Consider the following 18,205-nt stretch of genomic DNA (forward strand, 5'->3'; position numbering starts at 1 on the left):
AAATGACTTATAAGCAGGACAGTGAGGTGGGATGAGGTGGAGTGTTGCAAGAAAAATAAAGCATTCGTACCCCCACCCCTCAGAAAAAAAATAATAAAGCATTTCCTTTATTTTGAAGCATGACCATGGCTTACTAGATATTTATAACATTGACTTTTCTGGGTATTTTTCCCATGCACCAGAGAATAGGTCTACTAGACGACAGGTCTAGAAGAATGGCTTATTTATTCTCTCACCTGCATATTTTACCACTGGCCATGCCCACATGCTGCTTGGTGTCTGGACGAATCCCTCATTTTATCCACGTTCCAATAACTGAGGAGCTCAGTCTCTGACCTTGATAAATTCCTTGATAAAACTGTATTTACCAGCAGCTTCCAATATCACCTGAGCCCTCCCATCCTTTAATGTATAAACTGCTTCTCCATCCATCCCCGTTTATTATCTTGTCTGTAACTAGACATTGCTGCCAGAATGCATCCCCTGCAGAAACTAGGCCTTTCCACAGCAGGATCCGACAAATCCACATCAATGTGGCACCACGCAGATTTGTAAAGAAGCAGGGATGCCTAATATCTCTCCCTGTGACATCTGGAGAAGGACAAGTAAAGACCAGGTACATTCACCGGCTGCCACTCAGAGCAGCCAGAGAGTCAATTCACTTCCCCAGCCTCATAGGTTACTCTGTGAAGGTGCATGGGGTTCCCTCCTCCCGCTTGGGGCACAGTGTTCCCTTGACTCTTGAAAGCCAAATTGCCTTCAGTCCTTGGGACCCTTTCATTACTGTTTGAACAGGCTGGGGTCTGATTTGTAGGACCTCTTCTCCATTTTTTCCCTGTCACCCCCGTAAAGACCAAAGCGTGAGAGGTGCTTAATGCCACTGTTTGCCATGAGAAACCCGCTTTTAAAATGTGACTTTGTTCAGTGATTGTGGTGGGGAAGGCTCACTTTTAGTTGTTATCAGGTGCCCTTTGGCGGGGGGGTTGGGGAAAGCTGCAGATCAAGATTGAGTAGAGAGGGGAATCTTCTCTGAGACACTAGATGGCACAGCAGCTCCGAGCTGGCGGCCTTGGGAGAGGCTGGGCTGCCTTTCCGTCATCGCTGCCACAATCCCGAAGATCCACCTGGGATAGGAGAGGGGCTCGGATTGTGATCCACCTTCGTGGGCATAGGCTGGCTGCCCGTGCTCCATCTGACCTCCTCCCTGGGACTTCCCTCAACTTTCAGTCCTAGCGACAAGTCAAGGCCCCCTGAAACATCAGTGAGTTTGCTTGTGGCAAACCTCTCACAAATGCTTTTATTGCTTTGTTGACTGAATATACTCATTTTTTAGAGTAAGTCCCCTCACACCTTGCAGTCCTAGCTTCTCTCACCTCATTAAAACATTGGCTGTAAACAGAACCAAAAAGTTCACTGCTACCTGGGTCGATTGCCAAATAACTGTGGCCTGCCCCGTGATTACATTGACCGCTTCAGACCACAGGATTGTAGCTTTCTTTTCTTTTTTTTCCTTTCATTTTGAATGTTATTTAGGACTCGGAGACTAAACTGTTTTTAAGCTTTGTTCCATCCTGTTTCAAACAGCTGCCATGGGTTTCTCCACAGCACCCAGCCAAGTCCCCAGGGAAGTGTTTACTTCTCCGGAGTGGCTTTTGCTGAATGGGGAACCAGGGGGTAGAATAAGCCGCCACATGGATTTCTGTGTAGGTGTGGTCTGCATCCCCATCAGAGCTGCCCCTGAAGGCAGCGGAGGCCATGTTTCCTGGCAGGCTTTGCTTTGTGAGAGGCACGTGGGGGAGCAGGCAAGCTGAAGCCACCCCTCTTCCTCCCACTAGTTGCCAAACTAAGGAGGATTTCCCAGGAATGGGGCCTTTCTGGGTATTTTGCTCCTGGGAGAGCTGCTACTCCTTTTCCTCCTCTGTGTCCGGCAGGAGGGCCCAGGGCTTCTCTCTCAGGCTTCTCCCCGGGCATGTTTTAGAGAGCAGGTCTCAAGGTTTAACCTGGCAGTAAACTCTGCCACTGCCCACTGCTCACTGTGGGGCCTGGGAAAAGAGGCCACTGACCCGAAAGAAGCAGTCTTTTGATGAACCACTCTGACCCTGTCCTGCCCTTATCTCATCTGCTGTCTTCCTCCTGTGGTGATTTTCTGTGAATATTGAGCTGTGGCCCCTTCCAGTCATTTCTCACACGTTTTATCCCTATCTGTTCTCTGTCACCCAAGAATTCCTAAAACTCTGTCTGCCCATAGTACTATTATGTGGTTTGTGGTGATGGTGATGCTTGTTTGTTTTCAGTGCTGTTTTGGATTTTAAAATACCTTTCCAGGGGTGCCTGGTGGCTCAGTCGGTTGAGCATCTGACTTCGGCTCAGGTCATGATCTCACAGTTTGTGGGTTCAAGACCTGCATCAGGCTTTGCGCTGCTGGTGCGGAGCCTACTTGGGATTCTGTCTCCCCCTCTTTCTACCCCCCTCCTGCCCATGCTGTCTCTCATTCTCTCTCAAAAATGAACATTTAAAAATTGTATAAAATACCTTTCCAATCAGATCGTTAGCATGGTAGATAAAAATAAGGCCATAAAAGGGCTGAGCCCCACAGGTGCTACTTGGTCTTGGGTGGTCACCTCTGTCCAAGCTGCCACTGATCTTGATTTAGTTCTACTGAGTGACTTCAGCTGGTCTAACGTGGTAATTTCTTCCTCACGGCTGGATGAATAAAATCTATGATCCTATAGAAAATATGTCTTTTCTATCATTTTATGGGATTTGGAGTAAGAGATGAGGTTCAATATTTTCACCCTATCTCCTTCCTTCATTATTGATGAACTATTTGCCATGACACAAACGTGTGCCATATCAAAAGTGAGTTGTGTCATGGGCACGTCATCTTACTTGACCTTTGATAGGAAGGATGGCAGAGCATAAGCCCCCATTTCCCTTGGGCACAGAACAAGAACTGGTCCATAATACTGCTGCCTTCTCCCTTGGGTAGACCCTCAGTTCAGCATGAATTGTAGGAACGTGTGTCTTCATTCATATTGAACATCCACCCTGGTGATAATGCCATCCTGCACTTGTGCTCTATTTCCAATATATCAATACTTTGCTTATATTAACTCCTGTGATCTTTATGACAATCGTATTAATTATTCCCATTTTACAGATGCAGAAACAAGGCATTACACCAATCACATACCTAGGAAGTTCCTGATTTAGATCTCCAGTCCAGTTTCTGCTTCCAATCCAGTGCCCTTTGCACTACCAGATGCTGCTTCTCTTGAGAAGAGCAGACTAGAGTTACGGATATTTAAACAAAGAGCATTCTTCACAGTATGTTGTAATCACCACAGCAGCAGGACCATGTGCCATGGAAGAATAAGGGTTGAACAACCAATTTTAGCTGGGAGAGATGACATCTGAGTTGGGCTTGCAGCAGAAAAAGATATAGCAAAGAAAAGAGCATGTGGAAAGTCTTGGAGACACGAGAAAGCCTAGCATTTTGGAGGGATACAGAGATGTCTGGTATGGCTGGAGCAGAGAGCAGAGCCATGAGGTAAGGTGTGAAGAGAGGGGAGATGAATGTGTCTGGAAGATGTGGGAGATTGAGATCTGGCTTCACAGATCCTTGTGTGATGATGAGGGAGCACTTGTAGTGCCTATGGCTTATCTAGGAGGAGATGGAGCTGGCCAGAAAACTCTGGGAGCTCAGGCACGAAGTCTGTTTGGAGATAAAGATTTAGGTGTCAGCATTACATAGATGAAAGGTGGGGTTTTTTGTCTTTTTCCCCAGGGAGAGAAGGTAGAACACACTGAGCACAGAGCTAATGGCAGTAAACAAAAGAATAACAGACCAGAGAAGACACTGGGAAATAATTGGGGGGGGGGGGGGGGGACGGGGGTGGTAAGTGGCGGGGAGGGAAAGGGGTAAGTGGAGCTCCAGGCAGTGCTCAGTTGTGTGGGGCAGCTGGGCGGTGAAGAGATTTCAGAAATTCTTCAGAGTCACTGTCTTCACTTCTCCTCTCCCACACTCTGATGCAGGTCCTAAGATGACCTAGCGTGACTCACAGGGCAACCTTGAACCACTGCGTCAAATTTGCAATATGCTGCATTGAGGACTGGACAGCTCTTCATTATATGTTTTAACTCTTGGATGAAATATAATCATTTTCATTTTTTTTTTTCATCTTAGAGAACATGAACGGGAGAGAGGGGTGGAGGGAGAGAAAGAATCCTAAGACATAGGGCTCGATCCCACAACCCTGGGATCATGACATGACCCAAAGTCAAGAGTCAGACGCTCAAACGACTGAGCCCAGGAGCCCCTTCATTTTATTTTTTATCAAAGTATAGTTGGCATACACAATCAGTTTTAATATAATAGGATTTATAGATTCTAATGCCATAAGAGTTGATCAGAATGGATTTCACATTGATTTGGATTTCCACAATGAATGGATTTCCAACTTTGAATCTGTCAAGATTTTTAGAGATAAATTCTAACCTTTTCTTTTCCCAGCTGAGTTTCCTTCCTCCCCATGGAGGTGAGAATGAGACTTGGCAACTGTTTTCCCTTTTAGCCAAGCTTCTAGGAGGGTCCATGCTATTTGCAGCTGATGTCAAGTAGCAGGAACAGCAGGGCCGCTCCTCATGCTGAAGAGCCATAATCCTATTATGCCTACCTGAGACTTTCACATTAGCTGCCTCTATCGTGGTAGATCAGCTGGGGTGATTCAATTGACTTTTAAATCTCCAAGGGTCCCAGTTTCAAAATCCCCATGTCTAAGTCAAGTAGTAGATTAGGCCCCTTACTAAGAAGGGCTGGCCATAGTTTTTTCTTTGGTATCTTTGGGTCCCATACTGTCTGAGATCTGCCCTGAAGCACTGGATTGGTGCACAGCTGTGTCCTTCAGTGGTGATCCTTCACAGGAGGTAAAGCTGGCTGGCATCCCCCTGGGTCACAGATTTAGTACGTGTCCCTTTGAATAGTCAGGATTAGGAAACATCCTCTGTTGATGCTACAAGAGAAAGATACCATATTCTTTTGTTCGCATCAAAGCTGCCCTTGAGAAGGTAATGTGCAAGGTATGCATAGAGCTTTCTTCCTCCAGTTAGTCCCACTCGATCAACTCCCTACATGATATATAATATGGCAGCAAAATTATTTAACCCAATCAACTATTTCAGGATATTCACAATTCAGTTTTGATTGCTCAAACTGCTTATCCAATGACTTAGTTTTAGATGTAATTTGCTGGCCCACATGTTATACTTTATCTGTGATAGTATATATACTTTATCTGTTTGTTTACCTTATTTTTTTTAATTTTTTTAATGGTCATTTTTGAGAGAGAGAGAGAGAGACAGAGCGTGAGTGGGGGAGGGATAGAGAGAGAAGGAGACACAGAATCCAAAGCAGGCTCCAGGCTCTGAGCTGTCAGCTGAGAGCCCAATGCAGGGCTCGAACCCACCAACTGTGAGATCATGACCTGAGCTTAAGTCAGACACTTAACTGACTGAGCCACCAGGTGCCCCTGTTTAAAACTTCTTAAAGGTTTGAGCTTTGAAAATCACTTTGCTATTTTTTTCCCACTTAAATACGCAAACACCTTCACATTCGCTACTTCCTTGGCTCTCGCGTCTCTCTCAGGAAGGTATCGTCCTCAGTTTGCAGATGAGACTGAGACTGATGCCGCATAGCTGCTGAGTGGCTGCACTGAGGTTAAAACTTGATCTGCTCATCAAGTTAAAACTTGATCATACTCAAAATCCAGTGCTGTGTTCCGTACTCCAACACACCCAAATTTATCCGACCAAGGAACACTTTTTAAAATGTAATGCAATTAAGGATGAAATACCATCAGTAGCTCGTTAAGGTTTAAATGTTTAACATACAGTAACATTGAGTAATATCACAAATTGTTGGAATTTCAGGACAAAATACAGAAAACAGACTGATGGTTACAGAATAGGTAACATACATGATTGCAACAGTTAGTGGAAAGTAAAAGCTGCCTGTCCTTCCACATAGCTCTTTGAGATTTGATCACCCCTTTGTTTGTTTTGAAGTTTCAAAAACACATTAGCCAGGGTTCCTTATATTGCAGGGAGCAATAGAACACCCAAATTACTGATCAATCGTATTGATTATCATTGGTGTGTTATTGAACACTACTAGTGATTCCAGAATAGTCACACACATTAAAGATGGTTAGGAATCCACTCAGTCCTCCCATGCCAAAACGTCCATAACACTTCCATATTCTATCCTCAAAGGCAGGCTGTTGGATGCTAGTTTAAAACAATTTATATAAAAAAAAAATAATTTATAGAAAAAAAAACCCATACACTGATTGACATCTCACGAAAGAGCTGTCATCCATGGAACAGATTTGGGGAAATGAGAGTGTGTACCTTCCTTCTTTCCCTTTAGTACTAATCCTAGACACTGCTGTTTGCTTTCTGCTCATCTCATGCCCTCACTTTTTCAGGGATAAGTAAGAAAATGTTGAGTCTACATTAATCCTCTATTTGAGTCCTGTCTAGAAACATATTACATCATCCGAAACAATAGTAGTAACAGCAGCATTATTCTGTTAGGCTAAGACATCACACAGGATCCCAAGGAATTTGGATCAGTCATCCAGCTAATGAAATCAATTGTTCCTAGTTGCGTTAAAAGACAAGTTTTGCAGTTACTGATTCTGATGGTAATGACAAGCAATTTTTTAGAGCAATCATCTACAGAGTGAGAGATAAGTTAGCCAACTACAATGTGAGTGGAGATGTTCCTCCCTCAGATTGGAAGGGAAGAGGACTATGCACATTCTTCCATCAAGGAACACATTCAATTCAAAAATCCCTTTAGGGGTTCTAATGGCAGGATCTTTTCTTCTGTCAAAGTCTTTTCATAGAGATTTCTCCTAGGAAATCCCTAAACACATTACTGAATCCATTTCTATATCTCAAGCTTTTGTGATGACTTTTTTTCTTTGTTTTCTTCTTACTTTTTTCTTTGTAGACCTGGCCAGAGGACCGTGGATGACCTAGAGATTATCTATGAAGAGCTCATTCACATTAAGGCCTTATCCCATCTTTCTACAACAGTAGGTCGTCTCCTTGTTGAGCATGCTCGGGAGGGGGAGGTGTTGAATGCACTGTTAGCAATGAAGGAGTGTATTTTGGCATGGGGGTGGTGGTGAAGGAATGCCTGAATTCATCATAAATCATGCCTACTCTCTCTCATGAGACATAAAGGAAGTTACACTCAAGAATAGTCCCCAAATGGGATCAAGTGCTACCATGTTGTTAGTAGTTGTTCATGTGCCCTAAACCCTGAAGCAGTATGAGTGAGTGAGTAAGACTGGAAAATGTACTTCATTCTTCAAAACCTGAATCTTGGAATCTGTACACTTTGACAAGAGATCCAGACCTTAAGGGGAACTCTGAGACCCTTCCATGAAATATAGAGGAAGGAGAAAAATCAAGATGGCCTGTCTTGGCCCACAGGGCCGGCTTTGCCCAGGTTTGCTGCCCTATGGAGAAGGAAGCAGAAGGTTCAAGGAAACATTGCCTCAGATATGTTAGGACACAGTAGCAGGGCCCATTAGTGAAAAATGGCCCAATGGCTATGTCTGACTCTGAACTTTTATGTGATGAAGTTATTTAGGAAGGCAGTGGACAGAAATTTGGCTCTGAATAGGGACAGAAATACATCCTCCTATAGAAGAAATATAGGAATGTGTTTTCCAGGTAGCACAAGTCTCCTATATGTTAATAATTCAATAATAATAGTAAATAGAAGTTGTTTCAATATTCACAGATCATATTCTGAGGCCCCTCGGCAATATCTACATACCTAATTTGCCTATCACTCCCAGCTTACTTGCTGGCATTATGCTACCACATGCATGGTAGCAATGTCTGTGGTCCTTTCTCTGGGGGCAGAGGTCAGGTCTCTGCCGAGAGCAATGAGGCACTTGCCACAGCTCCAAGCAGAAGGGCTCCAAACCCTCCCCCTTCAACTCAGATGGAGCTGCCTTCCCATCCTTCTCCTGCTGCACTACTGTGGGTCCAGAAGCTTGCTCACCTACCTACATAGGGCATTCAGGGGTGTAGTCTAGCCCAGCCACCCTTCCCACATACCACTGCCCTTGTCATCCGCACTCTGTCCGTGGGAGGTGGGGATAGGTCTAGTGCCTGGGCGCCTCAGCTGGGGTGCCCCTGCACCTTGTAGGTATCATGAGCTCATGCTGTAGACAGAAGTGAGGGGAGATTCCTTTTCCCTGCCTGCACTCCAGGTCCCCAGCACGCCCCTGCTGTGACTTGCTCAGAGTGGTGGAATTGAAAGGACTATGGGGAGTCTCCTCCTCTAGCTCACACCCCAGGTACCCAGGCACTGGGGGAAATTCTGAGGTCACTTTGTTCTTAGGGAATTAGAGCCAAGATTTGCAACCATAATTTAGGATTTTAAAACAATTAGCTATGTAGGAATATAAATCTGCCTGCACATTGAAGTTTCATTTGAATTTTCCAGTGTGTGTGTGGTGATGTAGTATGTGTGATGCAAGGAAGAGCCTCTCATAGCAGCAGGGTCCGATGATATTCTCACCCAAGATGGAAGACTGGCAGAGAAATTAGCTAGTTCATACATGTGAAGCCACGTTTTAAATGGTTTCTGGGGAGACTGTTTTGAATGAATTAGCTTATAAGATAGCTTTTGTCAGAGCCTTACTAATCTAGTGGTAGGGGCACCTGGGTGGCTCAGTCAGTTGAGCGTCCGACTTCAGCTTAGGTCATGATCTCACGGTTGATGAGTTTGAGCCCCGCATCAAGCTGTCAGCCTATCAGTGCAGAGCCTGCTTTGGATCCTCTGTCCCCTTCTCTCTGCCCCTCCCCTGCTTATGCTCTCCCAAAAATAAGTGAATCTAGTGGCAAATTTGGTGAAAGTGGTTCTAGACGAGACTAGCAGCTAGCGAAGTGGGAAAGGGCTGTGTGAACAGAAGGGTACATTCAGCACTGCTCAGGAGAACAAGTCCCACCCCACCCCCCAATCTGGCCTTTCCCAATTCTTTCTCTTTTTCTTCTAGGTGAAACGAGAGTTAGCAGGTGTTCTCATTTTTGAGTCTCATGCCAAAGGAGGAACCGTGTGTAAGTGAACGTAATGGGACGTTGTGCCTGGCGAGCTTCTCAAGAGCATATGCCATGGGAACCTGACTGCAAATGCTTTCCTTCTTGGGGGGCCAGGTCAGACCTGGAAGGACATGATGTGGCAGTTCGGTTTCTCGAGCCTCACGACTATTCCCAGCATGTGCCTGTTATTATGCTGCCCTAGGGTTTTCTGGTACCAGCTTGGTAGCAGTTGGCAGCCTGAGTCTCCACTGGCTCCCTGCTGACTCAAGGCAGTATTTAAAGAGGGTGCGGTGAAGTCACTGCTCTTCAGGAAGGACCCTACAAGGACCTTTTCACGCAGCTTCACTTCAATTTGATTTTCAGAGAACAAGTCTGTCTCTCCAGATCCCTAGTTAGAGTGACAAATCGCCCTGCTTGGTTTTTCTTCTCTCACTTGCTCTACCAGTTCTGAGCCTGAGAGAAACTCTTTGCCCCAAATACCAATGCAGGGCTAATATATTCTTATCTCTTCAGAACCCAACTTGTTTAGTTCTGTGAGGGCATTTGGAAGCAAGACGTTCCAATTTGATATTAGTAAATGTGAACAGAATCGTTTAAGCCATCCTTTTCCTCAAGTTCTACAAAATCCTTCTTGGTAAACGTGGCTCCTGGTCTACTCAAGGCCACTTTCTCTAATCTCCCTTGGAGAGTCAGAAGACACCTGAGCATACTAAGGTTCTCAAAGTTCTGCAATAAAGAAAAACGTCCATTCCATTTAAACTGACACTTTTTAAATTGAGTGAAACATAAGACGCTTTTTTAAATGGACACCTGTTAACTTTTCAAGAGAGGTTCTTTGGAAAATCTTGTTCTTTCTTCAGACTGTGTTAGTCAAAGAAGCAGGAACATGAATCGTAAAAGCAAAAAGTGTCATAAAGATTACATTTCAAAATGTTTTACTTCCAGTCATCAATAGTGGTATTTCTCATATGGATATTAATTTTAGGAAGAATGTTTTCTCTTTACATTTTAATGGTTCACTTTAAGATTTTTAATTTTTATCATCACTGATGACTTAACTTCTCATTTATTTTTTTTCATTCAGACTTACTGATTGTTTTCATTTTATTAGAAATATTTAAGTATTTCCAACAAAAAAAAATAGAGATTATTACCAGCAACTTTTTTTATCTTCATCAAACCCGGACATGATACTATCTTTTCATATTTTCTAAAGAATGAAATTATAGATACAAACGAAGCCCTCTTGTTCCTTCCTTTATCTCATTGTTTTCTTTCCCTCCCCAAGGTAATTCCTACCCTATGTGCAGTGAGTGTTATCACAACTCATTTTTTAGTAACATATAGACACGTATCCATAAACAGTATGTAATGCTGATTTGCACGTTTTTAAACTTCACACACTAGTGTGAAGATTACTTTTAAAAGCTATTTTCTTTTTTTTTTTTTAATTTTTTTTCAACGTTTTTTATTTATTTTTGGGACAGAGAGAGACAGAGCATGAACGGGGGAGGGGCAGAGAGAGAGGGAGACACAGAATCGGAAACAGGCTCCAGGCTCTGAGCCATCAGCCCAGAGCCCGACGTGGGGCTCGAACTCACGGACCGCGAGATCGTGACCTGGCTGAAGTCGGACGCTCAACCGACTGCGCCACCCAGGCGCCCCTAAAAACTATTTTCAATAGCGTAATAAGTTTTGATGGACTGTGGGGGAAAGTGTATTTATCGCTTTAAGAAATGGATTGCTGGCACATGGCTCAATAGTAAATCCATACCTTTTAGAGCCTAGCAAGTAGCGTGGTATCTGTGTTCCTTTCGTGTTCTATAGAAAAGGAAATACCATTCCACCTGAATAAGTTAGTATTTGCCAGTGACTTTTTTTTTCCTTCTGGAGTAAATGTATAATTCTGGGGACTTAAAAATGATGATTTGATAAGCTGTAATTTATATTGATGTGCTTCTATTCTTGTCATAAGTCTTTTCATCTTTTTGTGTCTAGTGTTTAACCAGGGGGAAGAAGGCACCTCCTGGTACATTATTCTAAAAGGATCAGTGAATGTAGTCATTTATGGCAAGGTATATATATCTTTTTCTTTGTGAAACTTTATTATGCTCCATTTACTAGTGTGGCTCTAAGTATGGAAGTGCTACAATTAAACCTGCAACAACATTGTTACTCGGTGTAGAAAAGACATTACAGCATCTCCAGTCACAGATTATCTAAATTATTATACTCATTCGAATTGAACTTTCTGGGGCTCATCTCCTTATAGATGTATCAATTTAAAATAAATACATTAAATGTGTACATTTTAGTTAGGCCATAGCCCATATTACTAAATGAAAGAAAAATAAAACATTATAATCTAATTCTGCAATTCTCCTTTGGCATCCCTGGCGCAGTCCATTTATATATACAGTGTTTTGGGTAAAGGGGGTCTTGTGGCATGAGGTGAGTTGGTGTCTGCTCAGATTCAGGGATCCTGTTCATCTGAATGTTCTGCTCCCTCCAGGGTGTGGTCTGTACCCTGCATGAGGGGGATGACTTTGGCAAGTTAGCACTAGTGAACGATGCCCCAAGAGCTGCTTCTATCGTCTTGCGAGAAGATAATTGCCATTTCTTAAGAGTGGACAAGGAGGATTTCAACCGGATCCTGAGGGTGAGTCCAAGGCAGTGTGGCTGAGAAGTATCCCATTTTTCCTTTTGCCAGACCAGCAAAGATCAGAGTGTGGTATTAACTGAGCGGTACTGTGACTACTGAATGCTCTAGGAACAAAGAGCCTTGGTTCTAAACCTGGTATGTTCAGTGTGCTGGTGTGCGTTCTGGGATCCAAGGGTGATATTCCAGTAAAGCTGCCAACATGGTACGTGTGCCACACCAAATAATTGTACACACCCATACTGGCCCATGAGAATTAAAAAAAAAAAAAAAATCTAGGGACTGCCTTGGCCAAATGCCAAAGTCTGAGCCATTTCTCTTTGGCAATTCTAGGCTTGCCCTTTTGTGTCCTTTCCTACCTCACTCCCCAGGTCTTTCTCCATCCTAGACTTTCTTAGTCTCCACCTCCAATGTCTTCCCAAATCTGAAGCTTTCCTGTATCATCACATCCTCTCCTCACTTATTGAGTGATTACATTTTAGTGGGAATTAACGTCACCCATGGTTACTCCAATCAAGCATTGCCAAGTGCTCCATGTCAATTTGATTCATACTAAAGGAATTTCAGACTTTAGCGGGTAGGCGAAGAATAACTGGGGTGACAGAGACATGAAATTGCACTTAAAGTTGGCTCTGCAGATGGGCCTACCCAAAGCTTGTTCAATAAAGTATTTGTGAGAGTGGGTGAGGTTGAGAAGAGATGGTCCCTTGTCTTCCCACACACACAACCCCTAGAAAGACTGTGGACTACTAGGGAAGATGACAGTGTCCCGTCAGCCCTGACCTCTCAGGTGGCCTGCAGTCCAGCCTGCCCCAGCTTGAGTTCACTCTGGGAGACTGTTTCCTCTAGGGTCATTTTGCTCTTTTTCTACACTGAGCACACTCTCTTCTCTGTCTCTCCCAGCCTTAGCATCTTTCTCTATCCTACCCTGAAGTTCTAAATGCAGTTACTGGTACGTTCAGCCTTACTTAATGATGCTTCACAATGTCATTCTCCGTTCCTTATGTATGAACACCTATTCTCACAGGGCCTTAAGCCTTTGCCTTTGGGGACAAGATTCTGACAACAAAGTTTGTCTTAGAAATGTGTTCCCTTAATGCAAAAAAGTTAAATTTAAAATTATACCATTGAATAATATAGAAAAAAAATGCCTCACGGAATTTGACTTGTTATCTCTTTTAAAATGGGGACCAAATGATGAAAAAAAGTCTGTCAAGATTTTTAATTTAATTGTTCAAGTGACATTGAAATTTAGAGGTAAACTTTAGTAACTCTTTGAAGTTTACACACAAGGAGTTTACACTTAGCCAAAAAAAATTCTTGGAAAGAATCAGGTTAGGATCATTATCATTGATACGGTTTATAAAATTATTCAAAATAACTGAAAAATGTTTTTAACATATTTCAAACTGATTTTTTTAATGTTTATTTATTTTTGAGAGAGACAGAGACAGAGCATGAGTGGGGAAGGGGCAGAGAGAGAGGGAGACACAGAATCCGAAGCAGGCTCCAGGCTCTGAGCTGTCAGCACAGAGCCCAATGTGGGGCTCAAACTCATGAACCGTGAGACGAGGACCTGAGCCAAAGTCAGACGCTTAACCAACTGAACCACCCAGGTGCCCCTCCAGCTGATTTTTTAAAAAAACAAACAGAATCTTTTGATGAGAGAGAAAAGGTGCATGCCTATGAAAATGACACGCCCTCAGAAGAAAGCCACATATTTTTCTAAGGATAAGTGTACTTGCTCCCCTCTCTTCCCGTTATGCCACTCTCTCTGAAAGGTTTCTCACAGTACAACCACACTCCTCTCTACTCGGTTGTTTTTCTGAATCTGGGGTAAAAGCAGAGTTTTAAAACCATATGTCTCAAACCTCATCTGGTCCTGTCTCTGACCATTCCAGCCCTGACTTTGAAAATGACTTAATTTGTAGATGCAACAATTAGCATCACAAGCACCAAATGAGTTTCTGAAGCATTTGAAATTTTTTTCATTGTCTGAGAAAACAGCAGCATCTGTATGTGGTGTAATTTGTATTTGCAGGACGTTGAGGCGAATACAGTCAGACTTAAAGAACATGACCAAGATGTCTTGGTGCTGGAGAAGGTCCCAGCAGGGAACAGGGCTTCTAATCAAGGAAACTCACAGCCTCAGCAAAAGTAGGTTTGCATCCAACACTGCAATTGCCAGACTATGATTAACCTTTTCACATGGTATCATCATTTCTACAATAGCATGCTCTCCTTTTTTGTGGAAGACGGCAGTGTGTGTGACTTTTTTTCTCTCTATTGACTAATCACACATCTTGTGGAGTATAATGTATCCATTTCTGGCACTGCATTGAGCTTGGTGCTGCCTGGAGTAATTCAGAGGATACTCTTCCCCTACGCTAAGGACACTCTCTGCATACAGTGTTCAACCGTGATAGCTTTGGAACAGAAGGCGGCGAGAACAATGGAAATAGGAGTGCCAGGCCACACAGAGGATAGGTAGGCCCCGAGGTGATAAGAACCTTTGGTATTTGAATTTCACATGTAGGATTTCTTGAGAAGTGTTTTCATCTTGTTATCAGAATGAGCATCTTTGGCAGGAACCCAGACTTAAAATATAAGACTGTCTGTGGATTGCAGTCTAGAAGCATCCATCTGGCCTCATCTGTACTCAATACTGCTAATATCAAAAGGGTGTTCGCTTCACACTTCTTAGGCTCCCAGGGTGTTTTGTTTTGTTTGTTTGCTTTGAGAGAGTGAGAGAGCAGGGAGGGGGAGAAGGAGAGGGAGAAAGAGAATCTTAAGCAGCCTCCATGCCCAGCGCAGAGCCCAGAGCCCAACACGAGGCTCGATCTCACGACTGTGAGATCACGATCTGAGCCACAATCAAGAGTCAAATGCTTAACTAACTGAGCCACCGAGGCGCCTTTTGGTTCTCTATTTAACTTGAGCCTTTTTTAGTATGCCTATATCCCATTCCATCTTTTGTTGCAACTTCTTTTTTTTTGTTGTTTTTTTTTTTTTCTGATGTTTATTCATTTTGGAGAGAGACAGAGATGGAGCATGAATAAGGGAGGGGCAGAGAGAGAGAGAGAGACACAGAATCCGAAGCAGACTCCAGGCTCTGAGCTGTCAGCACAGAGCCTGACGTGGAGCTTGAACCCATGAACTTCGAGATTATGACCTGAGCTGAAGTCAGACACTTAACCACCTAAGCCACCCAGGCGTCCCTTTTGTTGCAACTTCTTACATGAGACTTTTTTCCATCAAATGTACCAACACTTGAATAGTAAGACAGGAGAACAAGGAAATGTAGCTTTAAGAAATTGTGAAAGATTGCAGAATCTTGTTTTTAAAATAAAGATTAATTTTCAATCTTAGAATAACAAAAACACCACTCCTGTAGCCAAAGAAGTGTCACCAAATAATATGTTGAAAAAGAATGCATCCCAAGTAATTTTCCTTTGTTTGCAACACAAATGGGGTGTTCCCTTTAATCAGGCCACTCACGGTAACTGATGAATTTTTATTGTTTGGACTCAAAGCCCAAAGCTCAGACATTTTCATCTGGATGAATCAACGTATTTTCAAAGAAGGTGGGAAGAAATAGAATATTATTGAGTAGCCATAATATATTTTGCGTGTTTCATGTAATCCTGACTACACACTCCTTTTTACCGATGGAAAAAGCAGGCTCAGAGAAGCCAGCTACTTGCCCAGGATTAGAAAGCTTGTAATGGTAAAGCTGGCAGCAATTCCAGCTGACAACTTCAATGCTTTTCTTCCTTCAGCCATGAAGCTTACTATGGCAATATACAGTATGTAAATACTGTATCCTCAACACTATCATGTAAACACTGCAAACCAATATATTTCAAAAGGGCTGACATAAAACAGACCATATAAAAAACTGTTCTTTCACTTCCAAATCTGTAAACTGCCATCCAGAATTCTTCATGTTTTTTTTTTTTTTTCCGCTGCTACCCATTCTTGAAAACGTTCTCTCATGAATGTTTTCAACAGTTATCCGTTCAGCCCATGGAAGACGAGAATGAAGATATTTTTAATGCGAAGGTTAGGTCCCTCCCCACTGATTTCCTTTAGTGTGCTTAAATATATCTGGAGCATTTTACAGTGTAGATCTGCATTCTTTAATAATGCCTCAGATGTCTCAGGAAAATTTTGCCACCTGAAAAAGTAAGCCTTGAAAATTCTCCTTAACCTTGAAACATTTGACCAAGAAGTCCCCCGGAGGCCCCGCTTCTTTCACCTCTTCATACCATGGGGGAATGATCAAAAGCGTTTGCTTGTTACAACATAGTCCATTCAGAGCGCCTTCCAAATATAGATTTTCTTATGAAATCAAACTAAAGGGAACAGAAGAGGAGAAGCCCATGTATTCAGTTTATTTTAGGCCTGGATCTGATTTCCGTTACATCTCCTTTTCTGTGTTCTGTAGACCGATCCAGATTTCTTATATAATTCAAAAACGTGTGCATGTTCACAGTGCACCCTTTAAGAAATATCCGTCAGCACAAAATAATGCGCTGGGCAAGATCAGCTCCCTGAAGAGGAAAAAGTCATTCTCTCGAGGGGTCTCTTTCCATGTCGGGCTTTCTCATGCCAGACCAGAGTTAAAGGGGGCACGGCACCGTGTAAGTGAATTTTGGCCTGATGTTCTGGATAACTTTGACAATATGCCAACAACAATGTCTGTGGGTAGACTTAAAATTCAGGAACATATAGGGCCTCCATCTTTTCAGAAATCATCCCTTTTGAACTCAAAGAGGGTCATCACATTGGTGCCAATAGTAATGTTATTTTTCTTTTCTTTTTTTTTAAGTGTTTATTTATTTTTGAGAGAGAGAGGGAGACAGAGGCTCCAAAACGGGCTCTGCACTGACAGCAGTGAGCCTGATGCAGGGATTGAACTCACAAACTGTGAGATCATGACCTGAGCCAAAGTTGGACGCTCAACCAACTGAGCCAACCAGTGCCCCGTAATGTTATTTTTCTGATTAACTTTTCCCCTGAGAAATCCAGAACAGTTTTTCATGTATACATTTTAAATTTTCAAAGCTGCCTGACTGCCCAAGCCACTCAACTCTGAGTGTGATATTAAAACATCAATATCAAGACAGTGTTTCTCATGCTGAATAAACTATCTCAGGCTCTCAAACATTTACCATTTTGGTTATCTTCTGCTGTGTGGTTATGTGATTTTAATAGGAAAGAGAGAATTTAAAGGGACTGCTCCTGCTTTAGTTACTGTGTTGCTTTTTCCTTAGACTGTCAACCACCCAATTGCTCAGGTCCATTCTGTTTGCAGAAAGATAGTCTCTTTTAGGTTCTCCTCCCCTCCATCCTTTGTCGTTGTTGTTCTAGGTGCAGATAGAAGTGTCCTCATTTCCAGACTTGGCATTAGGAACAGATTTTTCTGTCACAGGCTTAAAAGCCCACAGCTTGGATAATGTAATCAATTTGGGCTTCTTTTTAACTTGGACTAGAATAGCTCCTTCATGAAATAAACTGAAAAAAGCCGTGCTGTCTGGGATTCAAGTCCCTCAGTTAAACAGAGGTCAAGCAGAGGGTGTCTGGCAGTGTCCAGCCTGAAACAAAGCAATAATATGGTGTTTCAGCCAAGCCCAGGGCTACAAATTCACAGATGGCTACATCTGGCCAGAAGCTCCCTGGCTCTTTCTCTTCAGAGTTCCGTGACCTAAGAATATCAACACCTGCACTGCCCTCTGTGGAGCTGAGGGAGAGGATGGGCTAAGACAGCCACAGCAGCTGTACCACTAGAGGGAGCCCTTGGTAGCAAAAGCAAGATCTGGTGTCTGAGACTGACGAGGTGGGCAGACATGTCACTTCTCTCTAAGGAGGTGATAGGAAATCTGGTTTGCCCCTCGGTCTTCATTCTTTGTGGCCAGACATAAATACTCTAGCTAAGGGATGTCCGAACCAAGAACACCAGAATGTTAAGCCAACCTGGCAGAGTTAAACTTCTGAGGAGAGAACACATTTCAAACTGAAATACCCATCATGTAACCAGCCAGAAAGCTTACAGCCTGCTAGCGACGACTGCCCAGTGCCATGCCAAATACAAGTCACTGGTGTTCTGTGTAATGTATTTATCATCTTATTTAAATAAAACTTGTTTTCAGACACAAACAAGTTCCTTTTCAGAATGAGCTCCAGGTACCTAGACATACCCTCTGCCCCAAGCGTCTTGGGGCACAGACAGAGCCGGGCCACAAGACACACGCTTGTGCTCCGAAGCCAGACCAGGCTCACAGCAGAGATCTGGCACTTACTAACTCTGTGACCATAGGCCTGCTGCCTCCCCTTGCCCAGCAGATTCTCCATCTGCAGAATGAAGATAATATTTAACTAACAGGAATAAGCAATGACGACATGGTTCAGTGCCCACCT

The 18,205-nt window shown here is 43.1% G+C and overlaps 1 protein-coding gene across 11 annotated transcripts in view; it reads left to right on the forward strand.

Annotated features, from left to right (window-relative positions):
• Positions 1–18,205, forward strand: part of RAPGEF4 (Rap guanine nucleotide exchange factor 4) — a 290,032-nt gene that overhangs the window by 214,870 nt on the left and 56,957 nt on the right. For all 11 annotated transcript variants that reach the window (XM_086718909.1, XM_086718910.1, XM_086718911.1 and 8 more), the window contains 5 exons: positions 7,016–7,100; positions 9,084–9,144; positions 11,125–11,201; positions 11,639–11,785; positions 13,827–13,942. In XM_086718909.1, the coding sequence (XP_086575035.1) occupies positions 7,016–7,100; positions 9,084–9,144; positions 11,125–11,201; positions 11,639–11,785; positions 13,827–13,942 (486 nt within the window). The remainder of the gene's footprint in view (positions 1–7,015; positions 7,101–9,083; positions 9,145–11,124; positions 11,202–11,638; positions 11,786–13,826; positions 13,943–18,205) is intronic.

The sequence above is a fragment of the Puma concolor genome, chromosome C1, assembly GCF_028749965.1.
Source record: "Puma concolor isolate L17-30 chromosome C1, mPumCon1.1.hap2, whole genome shotgun sequence".
Classification (NCBI taxonomy): domain Eukaryota; kingdom Metazoa; phylum Chordata; class Mammalia; order Carnivora; family Felidae; genus Puma; species Puma concolor.